Below are 13109 nucleotides of genomic sequence, written 5' to 3'. Positions count from 1 at the left end.
AATGATTGTGGTTCTAATAGTTGTCCTTTAGTATGCATAGGAGTGAGCAAAGCTGTGGAACTCTGTATATATACTGAGCTTGCTTGAGGTCAGCTATTGTGGGTTTATCCTACAATCCATTATGAAAAATGTACAGGCTTCATGCTCAGGGCTTATGAATAAATCTTTCATCTTGCTTTTTAACAAAATAGTATCCCTTCCTGTGAATAGAGATGGTTTTTTTCCTTTTCTTTTTATATATTTTGATTTGTATATTTGATTTGCACATGTAAAATAATGCACATGTATGAAGAAGTCTGAACTCCTATGTAGCAAGTCCAAGTCAGTTCCTAAAATAAACAATGGTAAAAATACTGAATGACGTGGTACCACAGGTAGCCTGACAAAAACGCGAAGGACTGAATGAGGAGTATCCACACGTTGCTGAGGGTCATTGCTCTGGAAACAGCTTCCTTCTGGCCCTGGGGAGGAGGAAAGGCTCCTGTCTTATAAAAATGGGACAGGAGGTCCTCCTTTTCAATAAAGCGCTGGTAGAGCCAGTTGGTGAGGTCTTCAGTTTCCAAGGGCACATCTGCAATTGGGAAAATCCTGTAGTGGACATGAGTGACTGTCGGTTTCCTGTACCCCAGGATCCAGGTCTGAATGTCTATTGGTTCAGCTTTGGGATAAGCTATGGTTGTGTCTATTATCCACTGGAGGCCTCTTGATTTGCATTCTAAGCCTCTGGCGTCTCCTCCTGCTGGGCTTCCATTTTCCTGCCGTGCTACAAGCGCCTTCAGAATAATGTTTGTTGCCCCAAACCTTGGCAAAGTGACATGTGTAAGAAATGGCAAGTTATTTTTCTTGGCAAATGCCTGGCTTGTTTCTCTCCTCTTCCTGAGGAAGCCCCCTTCAGGAAACAAAACAATCCATTTTCGATCTCTGCTCCTGTAATTATGTTCAAGGTGCTTCTTGAGAACCAGCAGCTGTTGGTCACGATAGGCTCTTCCCTGTCTTATAAAGAAGTCTCCATGAATAAGGGAAACAATTCCAAAGTTTGTATACTTGAAAATATGATCCATCAGCCACATCATCTGAGCAACAACCATCTGCTTTTATAAAGGCAATGTGAAAGTCCAAAAAACAGCTCCTCCCTTAATTTTTCAGGGAAACAACCATCATCTTTAGTAGACTGGACTGCCTTTATGTAGATGTAAAAGTACATCCATATAAAAGAATCGAGACTGCGGCTATGGCTTACTTGCCCTGTGTTTCCGTCAGGGTTTCTATTGCTGCCACGAAACACCATGACCAAAGTAAATCGGGGAAGAAAGGGTTTCTCTGCCTCCCACTTCTATATTGCTTTTTATTATTGAAGGAAGTCAGGACAGGAACTCAAACAGGGCAGGATCCTGGAGGCAGGAGCTGATATAGAAGCCATGGAGGGTGCTGCTTACTAGTTTGCTCTAGAGATGGTTTTTATTTCCTCCATTTTAGCTTTAAGAAAAGAGTCAATGTGTGAGTGCTGAATATGTAGCTCAAGACACATGGGTTCAAACACCAGCAACACACACCTGGCACAAACAACTGTATGTGAAACACTGCACTGAAGCCCATTACTTCTATGCAAGCCCTTGTGGTGCAGAGAACTTCAAGCACAGCTTGGGGTATATCACTACGCATTGCCTCAAAAAGAGGAGGAAGAGAAATAAGAAGGAAAAGAGAAAGAGAAAGGATCACATTCATCTGTTATCAGATTCTTAAATAACTTAGTCACACACAACCATGAGGGACAGAATTTGTATTGGTTACCTGTCATTCAAAGCACTATGCATCATAGCTATAAATTCTCAACAGCAAACAATGAAAAATATTAGTTGGATTGTATTTTTATATCAAATAAATAGTCCAGGCTCTGTTCTGTACCATATTCCACTTATCTTCTTCCTGGGTACAGCCATGTGATCTGGGCATGTGAGCAGCTCACAAGAGTCAAGTTATAAACATAGTTGCCATACTTTGGACACATTATACCTAGTGACCCCCCTTCACTTGATAGATGTCCAATGGTCAAGAGCAAAAGCATTCAACCCCCTGAGCAGCTTTCCCAATGAAAAGTCACTCTCACTTCATAGTTGTATGGCATGAGAAAATGATTTAGAACTTCTAATCTGATGTGTTCTTCCTTATAATAGAAGGTGAGCCACTGTGAGATCAATGGCTTGAAACCCAGGCTCTGTGCATACAATGCATATAAGCATTGAGTGCAGGTGACCTTCTTGAAGGGACTGTGATTCAGAATACCCAGTGACTATCTGAAATTGTACATAATGTTTTGCATAATGGAAAGTAATAAATATATTTGTTTTGTTTCTATTGTGATAGTTATCTAGTAGTCAGAATAGAAATGGAATTAAGCATATAACAGGACATTAAAAAACCTCATCTAGATAGTCACTATTTTATTTTCCTATGGTTACTGTTGTGGTTTAAATGAGAAGGGTTTCACATATGCTTATACATGTTAATACTTGTTCCATAAGTGGTGGTTCTTGGGAAAGTTGTGGATCCTTTAGAAGGTAGAGTCTTGCTGAGGCAAATTGCTCATTCATCCATGCCATGTATGAGGGCATAGAGAGTTCGTAGCCTTGCCAAGTTCTAGTTTCGTGTCTATGGGATACGGATGTGAGATCCTGTTTTCCTGACCAGGTAACCTGCCATCACGTTTTTCCTACAAATTTGGACTGTACATTTGGAAACATGAGCCCTAATTATTACTATCTTCTATAAGATTACCATGGTATTTTAGCACAGCAATAGAAAAATAATTAATACATGAGTTTAGCAAAATTATGATAGAACCTGCCTGAAATACCAGTGCCCTGGAGTCAGAGATATGATGAGTTCAAGTTCAAGGTGACCATGAGCTAGATGTAGAAACTGTTTTAAAAGCAAAACAAAAATAAGAAAAATACCATATAGCTACTGATTTCATTATTCCCGTAACTTCTGTTCAGCCTCCATTTATCCATTTCCTTTTACATTTTTAGAACCAGGGTTGAACTAATTATATAATTTTAAGATGATCTATTCGTTAAGCAACAATGAGACACGTCCTTCAATGTTTCAACGTAATATGGACTAGCTGTATAATACTGTTACCATGATCTACAGTGGTATACTAAAGTTTTTTTATGTGTGATTTGAGATATATTCCATTTAATCCCTACTGTTATCTCATTGTCTATTCTATATCCCTGGATGGTTGTGAACATCTTTGAACCTCAAAATCCAGGATATTTCCTGGTGCGTTGACTCCATTTCTGCCAGCACCTGGTTCTATACATGGCAATGACTCTTCTAAAATGTCACTACCTCCAATTACAGGGTTAGAAACTATGTCTCAAAGAGAACAAAACCAGGTAGGGACAGCAGACAGGGATGAATGAGTCAGGTAGGACTTGACTATGAGCTGCCAAACACTGGTAAACACAGTGCACCCTGTAAATGTTGTATAAGAAAACATATGACAATGAAATTGAAAACTTTGTTTTGTTAGTCCCCAAAGAGTCATTGCACTCCTACACTAATGGCTAAAACTTGAAAGATAATCTCAGTGATAGTTGGAATTTGATGACACAATAAAGGTCTCAGAACACTGAAGCAGGCTAGTTACCACACACCTGACTATGAAGTCACCATCCATTCTTGAAGGACACTAGGGGAGCCATATTCTCTTTAGCACTACTGGTCCATCTATCTTCACATTCTGCCACATAAGGGGTTACAAATTCATTTGGAGACAGCATTATAGGCAAGTAGAGGCTCCATCCATCTTTGTTGTATATGTAATTAATAGAACTAAGTATAATGTCAGAATTTTTGACTGACTTTTAAAAAGTAGGTTCAAGGCTCTATGTATGTTTATATTGATGTGGAAATGTCACCACTGTTCATTTACTTCAACTGAAATACTGTCCTCATTGAATGTCATTTACCACTGATCTAAAATTTTCTCTTCTCAAATCTATAAGTAGGAATCAATCATTTATCACTTGCACCTGTATGTTTAGTCTCTAATGTACCATTGTGTTATCATTTCAATATAACCTGTATCTGTAAAATGTTCTTGTGTTGAATCAGTCATATATAATTGTTAAAGCTGATTTGAAAGGATCTGGACACTTAAGTAAATTGAATGATTGTCAGGAAGTAGTTCTTATGGAATGTGCCTTTGAAGATTGTACCTCATATCTGCTTCCTTGTTTGTCTCTGAAAATGGAGTCTATTTTCTATTGGTAAATTACTATAAGATATGGTCTCAACTCTTGCATGTGGTTGATATACCCAGTGATACTCTATTAAATAAAACTTATTTTCCATTTCCTAGCAGTTATAAATTGCTAATAACTGTTTGGTTTGGAGTTGGACCCCATGCCCACCTCTTCTTCTCGGTAGGTATTATGTATTATATATGTTTTAACTTATGCTGACCATGCACATGCTGCCACAATCTCTCTGAGTTCATGTGTGCATCAGGCCTGTTGTGTATAGAAGATGCTATTTTCTTGGATTTATCTATCACCTCTAGCTCTTAAAAATCTTTCTACCTCCTCTTCCACCTTGATCCCTGACTTGTGTGTGTGTGTGTGTGGGGGGGGGGTTATGAAGACCTCCAATTTAGTGTGAATGCTCCAATTCTCTTATTCTCCATATGTTGTTCAGTTTGTGCGTCTCTGTATTATTACTGTTTACCACAAGAAGCTCCTTTGCTGAATGCTGAGTCACTGATCTCTAGGAATAACATTATATAATTAGGAGTCATTTTACTGCTATGTTTCTTTAGCAGAATGATAGTATGAGATTTTCTCTTAGGCCTGTGACCTTATCACAGGTTTTTGCCTGGTGTGTCAAATATGGGTCTTACCACATAGAATGAGTTTTAAATTCAATAAAGAGTGGTTGGTTAGCCACACAACATTTGTGCAACTATTATATCAGTATATTTTAAAAACATATTATCATTGTTTATCTCAGGATTTGAGGCTGGGTGAAACTGATGATTGCTTTGATGATGTAGGTAAGTGCTGTCTTCAAGAATGGACCTTATTGCCAGGTTATAGAGTGTAATCAATAGTCTTGGCAGTAACATGTGATGTTGGGGATCTATGAAAACCTTTTGCACAATGGCGCAACAAGAACATCCATTTATGGGACTGGATGTTTTACTTTGTGGCATAAAGGATATAATTGAGACATTGTTTCTTCCATTATAAGTGGCTCTATTTAAGTTTGTCAAGTATAAATATATTTTAGGAATCTTCTACAGCAGTGGGTTTCCATACTTTTTTCAAGTATGCATTAGTGTTATCACTTCCCCCCTGCCCTCAAGTGCCCTATGCCCTTGCCTAATATCCCTCTCTCCATTTAATCTTTCTATTCTAGTTTTCCATTTACCTCTTAATGATATTCTCCATTTCCCTTTTCTTTGGGGATGGTCTTCTCTTCCCTTGACCTTAATTGGCTACCTAATCATTGTGGTTATTCTAATTTAAATTCCCTCTCTTTGTCTTTTGTCTCTGTTCTACTAATGTAAAGAAACAGCATGATATAGGCAACTGTTATGAAAGAAAGAATCTAAATAGGGGCATGGCTTACAATTTCAGAGACTTAGTGCATTATCATCATGGCAGTGGTATCTGACCATGCTGGAGTGGTATCTGAGAGCTACATCCTTATCCATGGTGGGGTGGGAAGAATGATATAGATATATATATATATATGTATATATATGTATATATATATAGAGAGAGACAGAGATAGAGACAGAGACAGAGAGACAGACAGACACTGTGCCTCTCTTGGTCTTTTGAAGCCTCAAAGCCCACCTCCAGCAACCCATTTTCTCCAATAAGTCCACACCCATTCCAACATGACCTAATTAAACCTAATTCTTTTAAATTGTTTCACTCCCTGGTGACTAAGCATTGAACTATATGAGCCTATGGTGGCCATTCTTATTTGAACTTCTATACACATATATTTAAAGCCTAAACCCAACTTACATGCATAAGGAAAAATGTGCAATATTTGCCTTTTGAGGTTTGAGCCATCTCACTTAGGATAATATATTCCTAGTTCCTTCCAAGCAAACTTCATAATTTTATTTTGCACAATTGCTGAATAACATTCTATTGTGTAAATTTAGCACAGTTTCATTATCTATTATCATCTGTTAATGGACATCTATGCTGCTTCTGATAAGAGGTGATTAGGAGCATGGATTTCAAGTGTCTACGTAGTAAGATGAAGAGTGCATTGGGTATATGCTCAAGTGTAGTATACCTGGAAATTTTGATAGACTAATTTTTTTCAGATTTTTGAGGAACAACCACACTGAATTTCAAAGGAACTAGACTAGTTTTAATTCCCATCAGGCACAAGTACGCGTTCCCCTTTCCCTACAGTGTCACTGTTATGTGGTCTCATTTGTTTTCTTGGCATTGGCTGTTTTCACTAGAGTAAGATGAAATCTCAAAATAGTTTTAATTTGAACTTGCTTGATGACTAAAAATGCTGAACACTTTTTTTTAGCTTTGTGAGCCATTCCTGTTTTGTCTTTTGAGAATTCTGCATAGATCCCTATCTATTTTTTAGTCTGGGTATTTGTTTTGTTGATGTTCACTTTTAAAGTTAGTTTTATATTCTAGATAATAACTCTCCATATTATGTATAATTGGTAAATATTTTTGCCCATTCTGTAGGCTTTCTCTTTGCTGAAATCAATAGAATATATGGAGTAAGATGTCTTGTCCTTTGAGCATATATCAAGGAGTTGGATCACATGGTAGATTTACTTTTAGCTTTTTGAGAATTCTCCTCCTTGATTTTGGTAGTTGCTTCAAGATTCACCTTAGCAAGTGTGAATGAAGACGTTACTTTCCCCGCCTTCCCTATACCTATTTCAGCATTGGTTTTCATTTGTTTTGTTGATCTTTGGCATCTTCACTGGAATGAAGATGTGTTTTAATTGTGTGAGTTTTTCTCTACAACCTCACACATTCTACCCACATCCATAAAAATCAACTTTATTTTCTTTCTTTTCCCCACTCTGTGTGTGTCACATACAAAGAAAAGAAATTAAACATACAAAAGCACAGGAATGAAAATGAGAACAAACAAGAAATAGAGCAGTAAGAAAAATGATAAAGCAAAGCAAGAGAAATAATAAATAATTTATATCTGCACTTATACCAGCTTTTACTTTTATGAAGTCCCACTGGTCAGTTGTTGGCCTTAATTCCTAGGAAAAATAAGTCCCAGTCAGAGAGTCTTTTCCTACAATTATATTATGTAGGATAGGATAGTGTCTATGTTACTTTCCAGAAATTTCAGTACTTCACAAGTCTCATGTCTAGGTCTTTGATCCATTTGAAATTAGTTCATGTACCAGGTGATGGACACAGGTCTAATTTCACATTTTGGCTGGTGGATATACAGTATTCCCAGCACTGTATGTTCCATATGTATTCTTTTCCTTTGCTCATGTTTATGGCATGATTGATCATTAAATAATAAATGGCTGAAGTAATATGTACTTCAATTTACTTTCATTGTTCTACCTGTCAGTTCATGTGTCAGTAACATAATATTTTTCTATTGTATCTCTGTAGTATATTGTATGATGTGGAGTAGTAATTCTACCAGCAATGTTCTATTTAAACAGGTTTTTTGGGGTTAGCTATCATTTTTTTGTGGTTCACATGAATTTTAGAATAGTTCTTTTTTTTTCCATTTCTGACAACTGTGATGGTAATTGCTTGGGTTTGCATTGAATTTGTAAATATCTTTTGTAAAATGGCTAATTGTCACAATATTTATATTAACCCATGAGCATGGGATGTCTTTCCATTTTCTAGTATCTTTCTTTTTCCCTGTCTTCAGAGGTTTAAATTAAAATTCTCATTGTAGAGGTTCTTCCCTTTCTTGGTTAGGCATATTCCTAGATATTTTCTTTTCTTTGAATATGTCCACAATCTCCTTTTAATTTTTAAGAGAAATTTTATTTATTTGTGCACGCTGATTCTGTAGTCTGCCACATAGCTCTCTTTATTTGTCATTTCCATGGTTTTTGAGTAGAATTTTTCAGATACCTAATGTATAGTATCATGTTACCTGCAAATAGTATCCCTGTTTGTTAGACTTCTTTCTGTATTTTATCCCTTTTATTATCCCCTCTTGACTTGTTGCTCCAGCTAGTATTTTGAGCATAATATTGAAGAAGACTGAGTAAAAAGAACATCAAGGTATAGTTTCTGACTTCAGTGGGATTGTTTCAAGCTTTTCTTTCTTTAGGATGCTCTTGAAACTGTTTTCCCACACAGCTTTGATCATGCTATATGTGCATTCTGACCTTACACCACTAAGACTTTTATCATGAATGTATGTTGGATTATTTTAAAGACTCTTTCTGCATCTATTCAGATAACAATGTGATTTTTGTCTTTTAGTCCATTTGTGTGCTTTATTATATTTCCTTACTTGCATATGTTGAACCGAATCTACAATTCAGAAATAAAGACAATTTTTTTTCCTAGCGGACAACCTTGATGTAATGTCTTTATTCTGCTTCTACACATTTATTGAGCAATTTTCAATCTTTGTCAATGATAATGACCTCCTGTCTCTTTTCCTACTGTCTCTTTACCCAGTTTGAAAGTAGAGTGATCCAGCTTTCATAGAAGGATATTAAAAGTGCTACTCCTGCTACTATTTGCTGAATAAATTGAGAAATATTGGCAGTACACCTACTTTGAAAGATCAATAGAGTTCTGCTGTGAATCCATCTGGCTCAGGTTTAAGGTATTTTATTACTATTTCAATTTCTTCACTTATTATTATGGGTCTGCTTAGGTTCTTGATAAAGTCTTAGTTTAACTCTGGGGGTTTGACTGAATCTAGAAATTCAGCTATTTTATTTAGGTTTTCTATCTTTAAGATCTACATGTTTTAAAAATAGCCACTTGTAATACTCTGAATTTTTTATGTCTGTTACTGTATTCTCTTGTTTGTTTGGATTCTGTTTTTGTGTGCTTCTCATTCTTCATTTGCATCTGATTCTGAAAACCTTGTTTACCTTCTCAAAAGAAAAGAACTTAGATTCACTGAATCTTTGCATTTTCAGTTTGTTTCTAATATATTGGTTTATGTGCTGATTTACTACTACTACTACTACTACTACTACTACTACTACTACTACTACTACTATTACTATCTCTTGCTGTCAACTGGGATTGAATTTGATTTGTTCTTGATTTTCTAAATGTTTTAGATGAACCATTAAACCATTTATTTCAGTTATTCCTGATTTATTGAGGCAGGGCATCTAGAGTTGTTAATTTCCTTCCTAGGCTGGTTTCAATGTGTCCTCGTGGTTTTATTTTAATATGGTGTCAATTTCATTTAGTACACAGGAGTATTTTATTTCTTCCTTGATTTCTTCATTGTCCCATCAATCATTTAATAGTGAGTTTTTTAATCTTCATGACTTTATGTATTTACTAGAGATTTGTTTGCTGTCAATTTTAAGTTATATTGCATTGTGATCAGACATAATACACAGAGTAATTTCAGTCATTTTGAATTTGTAAAGATGTTTTCAGCCCACAGATGTGGCATATTTTAGAAAAGGCTTCATGTGGTGCTTAAGTGGACTATTCGGTAGATATTTGTTCAGTAAAAAGGCAATTAATTTTGATACACATAAATAATTTAAGGTTGTTTGAGGTGCAGGCACTGATGGGTGGACTAGGCATGGGTATGGATGTAGGTCTCTGGGATAGATCTGGTGATAGAGAAGTCTGTGCCTCTTGAGAGGTTCTTGAAGAATCAGTGGGTTAGAAGGTAGAGAAGAGTGAATGAGTTCTAGCAGGATGGAGAGCTTGGATGATGTGTACCTAAAGTATCCCTCTTTGTCTTTTTATAATTTTTTTTGGAGTTTAAGATACTGTTTTCATCCCTTCAACTTTAACGTGGATCCTAACTATGAAAATAAAGCAAGTTCCTTGCAGAACACACCAAGATAGATCTTGTTTATTTATTCAGATTGAATATTTTTATTGGAAAGTAGAGATAGGTGTGCTTAAAGTTATTATTGAAAAGTTTTATTAGTTGCAGTCATTTTGCAGTTTTGATATTTGAATTCTTAGTTGTACATTATGGTTTGTTTATTATGCCCTCATTTGCTTTATATGTAGTATATTTTTATACTTATTCCTATCTTCAATTTAGTAAATTATAAATACACACTAGGTATGATATTAGACAAAGTTATTTCTGCTCCTTATGATAAGACAAAAGGAAATGAGAATGTATACCAACATAAGTTTTATATATACCTATAAGAAAAAATGAGACTCTTTCTCATGACCAAAGTTTCTTCTGGTCATAGAATTTTATTTCAGTGATAGAAACCCTTAATAAGATACACTGAATGATTCTGCCATGTTACTGAAGTTTTATATACCCATATTGAATAAATGAATGATATTTACAATGCACATGACATAGGTAAATGTTGGTATTAATCCAGATGTCAAAGCTTGAAAGGGAGCAGAAAAAGCACAGTTCATCCATACTTTGAGAAACTAGTAAGTATAAAAGAAAAGAAATAGTTCAGGCTTGCAATAGCATTAATAGACTTTGACAACATGATATTGATAATTTTATGTTCCTGGTGACTCTGATAGCAGCATTTGGGAAAGAGAGGCAGCAGGATGGACTGTAGATGAAGACCAGATAGGGGACATAGTTCTGGTCCAGCTAGGACTACAGAGCCATATAACTTCAAAAAAGTGACAAGTGAAGTGAGTCAAACACAAACTACCACAGTTTTAATGTATGACTACATTCCTCTCTTGAAGGTTGGCATGTAACTCCATGGTATGGATATTGCATAAATAGCCCAACTGTGGTGCTTGGCTTCCTATTTTCAGTATGAGGTTTCATGCTATGATGGCCATCTTGGTGGCTAAATACTTGGGGCCAAACTTCATTGTGAATTTGTAAACGATGGAAAAAGGGAATCTTAGACTGTGGGTGGATTATCAACCTGCTAGTAAATGTCACAGAGTTGGTCCTTTTCTGGGTTTGATCATAACAGACTCTGCAAGAAATTTCCTAATCAGATGCCCACTTTCTTAACCTTACCCTACTCTTCCGGTATTGGTCCCATAGAGAATACTATCCTAGACCTGAAGAGCCCGTCCTCATTATATCCTGTGTTTCTTTGCAGTTGACGAGAGATAACTGTCACCGTGATAATGGCCAGAAAACATGCCAAGCGGCAACTAGGAGGTTTTGCTGCAAGTACCATAGCATGGTTCCTTTGCAGTGTCTCTATGGGCCTCCCTCAATGGCGAGTGTGGTTCTTTCAAGATCCCATGGAGTCCAAGCCTGGCATGACCTTAGTAGGCATGTGGAGAACCTGTGTTTACCACCAGAAAAGTAATTCCACCTTTAACAGAGTGTGTTACAAATACACCTACCAGGATACCTTCATCCCTCTGGATATTCGAGTTGCCCAACATCTGCTACTCATCGCAAGCCTACTTGGCATTATTTCCATAATTTCCGTTATCATTGCTCTTTGGAAATTATACTCAGGGAGACTCCGGAAGAAAGTCGCCTTCAATCCATTCCGCCTTCCAGGGATTCTGAACGTCATTGCTAGCAGCTTTGTCTTACTTTCCATCTTGTACAATTATTTATCGATCATTCGCAAGGATGGGATTGCCTTCCCTCCATCTTTCCACACACCCTCCTTCCCAGATAGTCAAAAAGTTGGCACTGCACTGGCAATGGCAACTCTTTCCTGTTTCTTATTTCTTCTAGGTGGTATAATCCCACTTTCTTTCACTCTTCCCCCACGTTGCCGAGTGCGCTATAATACTTAAAAGTAAATTTCCAACTTATATAGACTTGAAAATCTAAAATTACCATTAGAAATTGCAAGCACTCTTCAAATACCTACTTAAAATTTCCAGATGAAAAACCATGCCCAATGATGACAAGTAGGCCTCCTGATATTTCCTGTCTCAGTTGCTCCATCAGTTTCATTGGCTTATTGATTTTCATTAAATAAAATCTTTCCCAATTAGTCTTATGAATTCTGGATTTTCTTTTACTGCTGATGAATGTAAATAATCAAGGAATATAGTATATGTATAATGAATGTTAGAAAACATTGAACACTTACATCAACCTTTATCTAAATCCATGAAAATTAAAGCAGGCCCGTTTCTTCTCACATGATAATAATTGCAACTCTCCACCAATGCGATTTCCAAAACTATGGTACACATTGCTGTAATGAACATCCACAGTGCTTTTGCCAAAATACCTGTCAAGATTTTCCACATATTTCATTGCTTCTTCATTTGTTCCTTTAAATAGATTTAGTTTAAACGAGTATTCCCTGTTATAGTTCCTTACAGTGTTTATGCTTTTCTATGTTGTGAGACATTTCCTAGGGAGAAATGAAAGAAAATAATCACTCACTATAATGGAGTAATTCTGATTGGGTCTAACATGGATCAGATGGACTGGCTTAAAGCACTCCTCAATCAAAACTACAAATAAATTGTTGAAATAAGAGTTAATGTTGTCCAGAAGTATGGACTCAGTCTATAGTGGTAAGGAAGTCATGGTGGCAGGATAGCTGGTTACATTTTATCCACAGTGAGAAGACAGAGAGAAACAAATGCTGTATTTGTCCCGTTTTTTCTTTTTCATGCTATCCATGACTCAGGCCCAGGGAATGGGTCTGCCAACTTTTAGTCCAGGTCTTCCCAAATCAACTAAATTTTGAAAATAACACACTGTAGCCATTCCCAGAGGCTAATAAAATCTAGATAATCTATCATAGGTGTGCCCAGAAATTTATTATGTATGACTCTAGATCAGTGGTTCTCAAACTTGTGGGTCATGACCTCCATAGGAGTCCCATATCAGTTGTCCTTCATATCAGATATTTATTATTACTATTCACAAAAGCATCAAAATTATAGTTATGGAGTTCCAACAAAATAATTTTATGGTTTGGGTAACCACAACATGAGGAACTATATTAA

The 13109-nt window shown here is 36.3% G+C and overlaps 1 protein-coding gene and 1 pseudogene across 2 annotated transcripts; one reads left to right on the top strand and one right to left on the bottom strand.

The window, feature by feature from the left end:
- Window positions 329–1166, bottom strand: Lpgat1l1 (lysophosphatidylglycerol acyltransferase 1 like 1; annotated as a pseudogene).
- On the top strand, window positions 3653–12135 carry Cldn34d (claudin 34D). Of its 2 annotated transcripts, none has more exons than NM_001109402.1 (2): window positions 3653–3797; window positions 11273–12135. In NM_001109402.1, the coding sequence occupies exon 2, from the start codon at window positions 11301–11303 to the stop codon at window positions 11931–11933; it is 633 nt and encodes a 210-aa protein (NP_001102872.1). In that variant the 5' UTR covers window positions 3653–3797; window positions 11273–11300; the 3' UTR covers window positions 11934–12135. The 2 variants fall into 2 exon arrangements, with proteins under 2 accessions (NP_001102872.1, XP_087456826.1); XM_087600700.1 differs by lacking the exon at window positions 3653–3797 and adding an exon at window positions 8752–8841 and having other exon boundaries at window positions 11273–12134.
- The last annotated feature ends 974 nt before the right edge of the window (window positions 12136–13109 follow it).

The sequence above is a fragment of the Rattus norvegicus genome, chromosome X (genome assembly GCF_021556685.1).
Source record: "Rattus norvegicus strain SHRSP/BbbUtx chromosome X, alternate assembly SHRSP_T2T, whole genome shotgun sequence".
Classification (NCBI taxonomy): Eukaryota; Metazoa; Chordata; class Mammalia; order Rodentia; family Muridae; genus Rattus; species Rattus norvegicus.
This window is presented reverse-complemented; position numbering and strand designations above follow the sequence as displayed.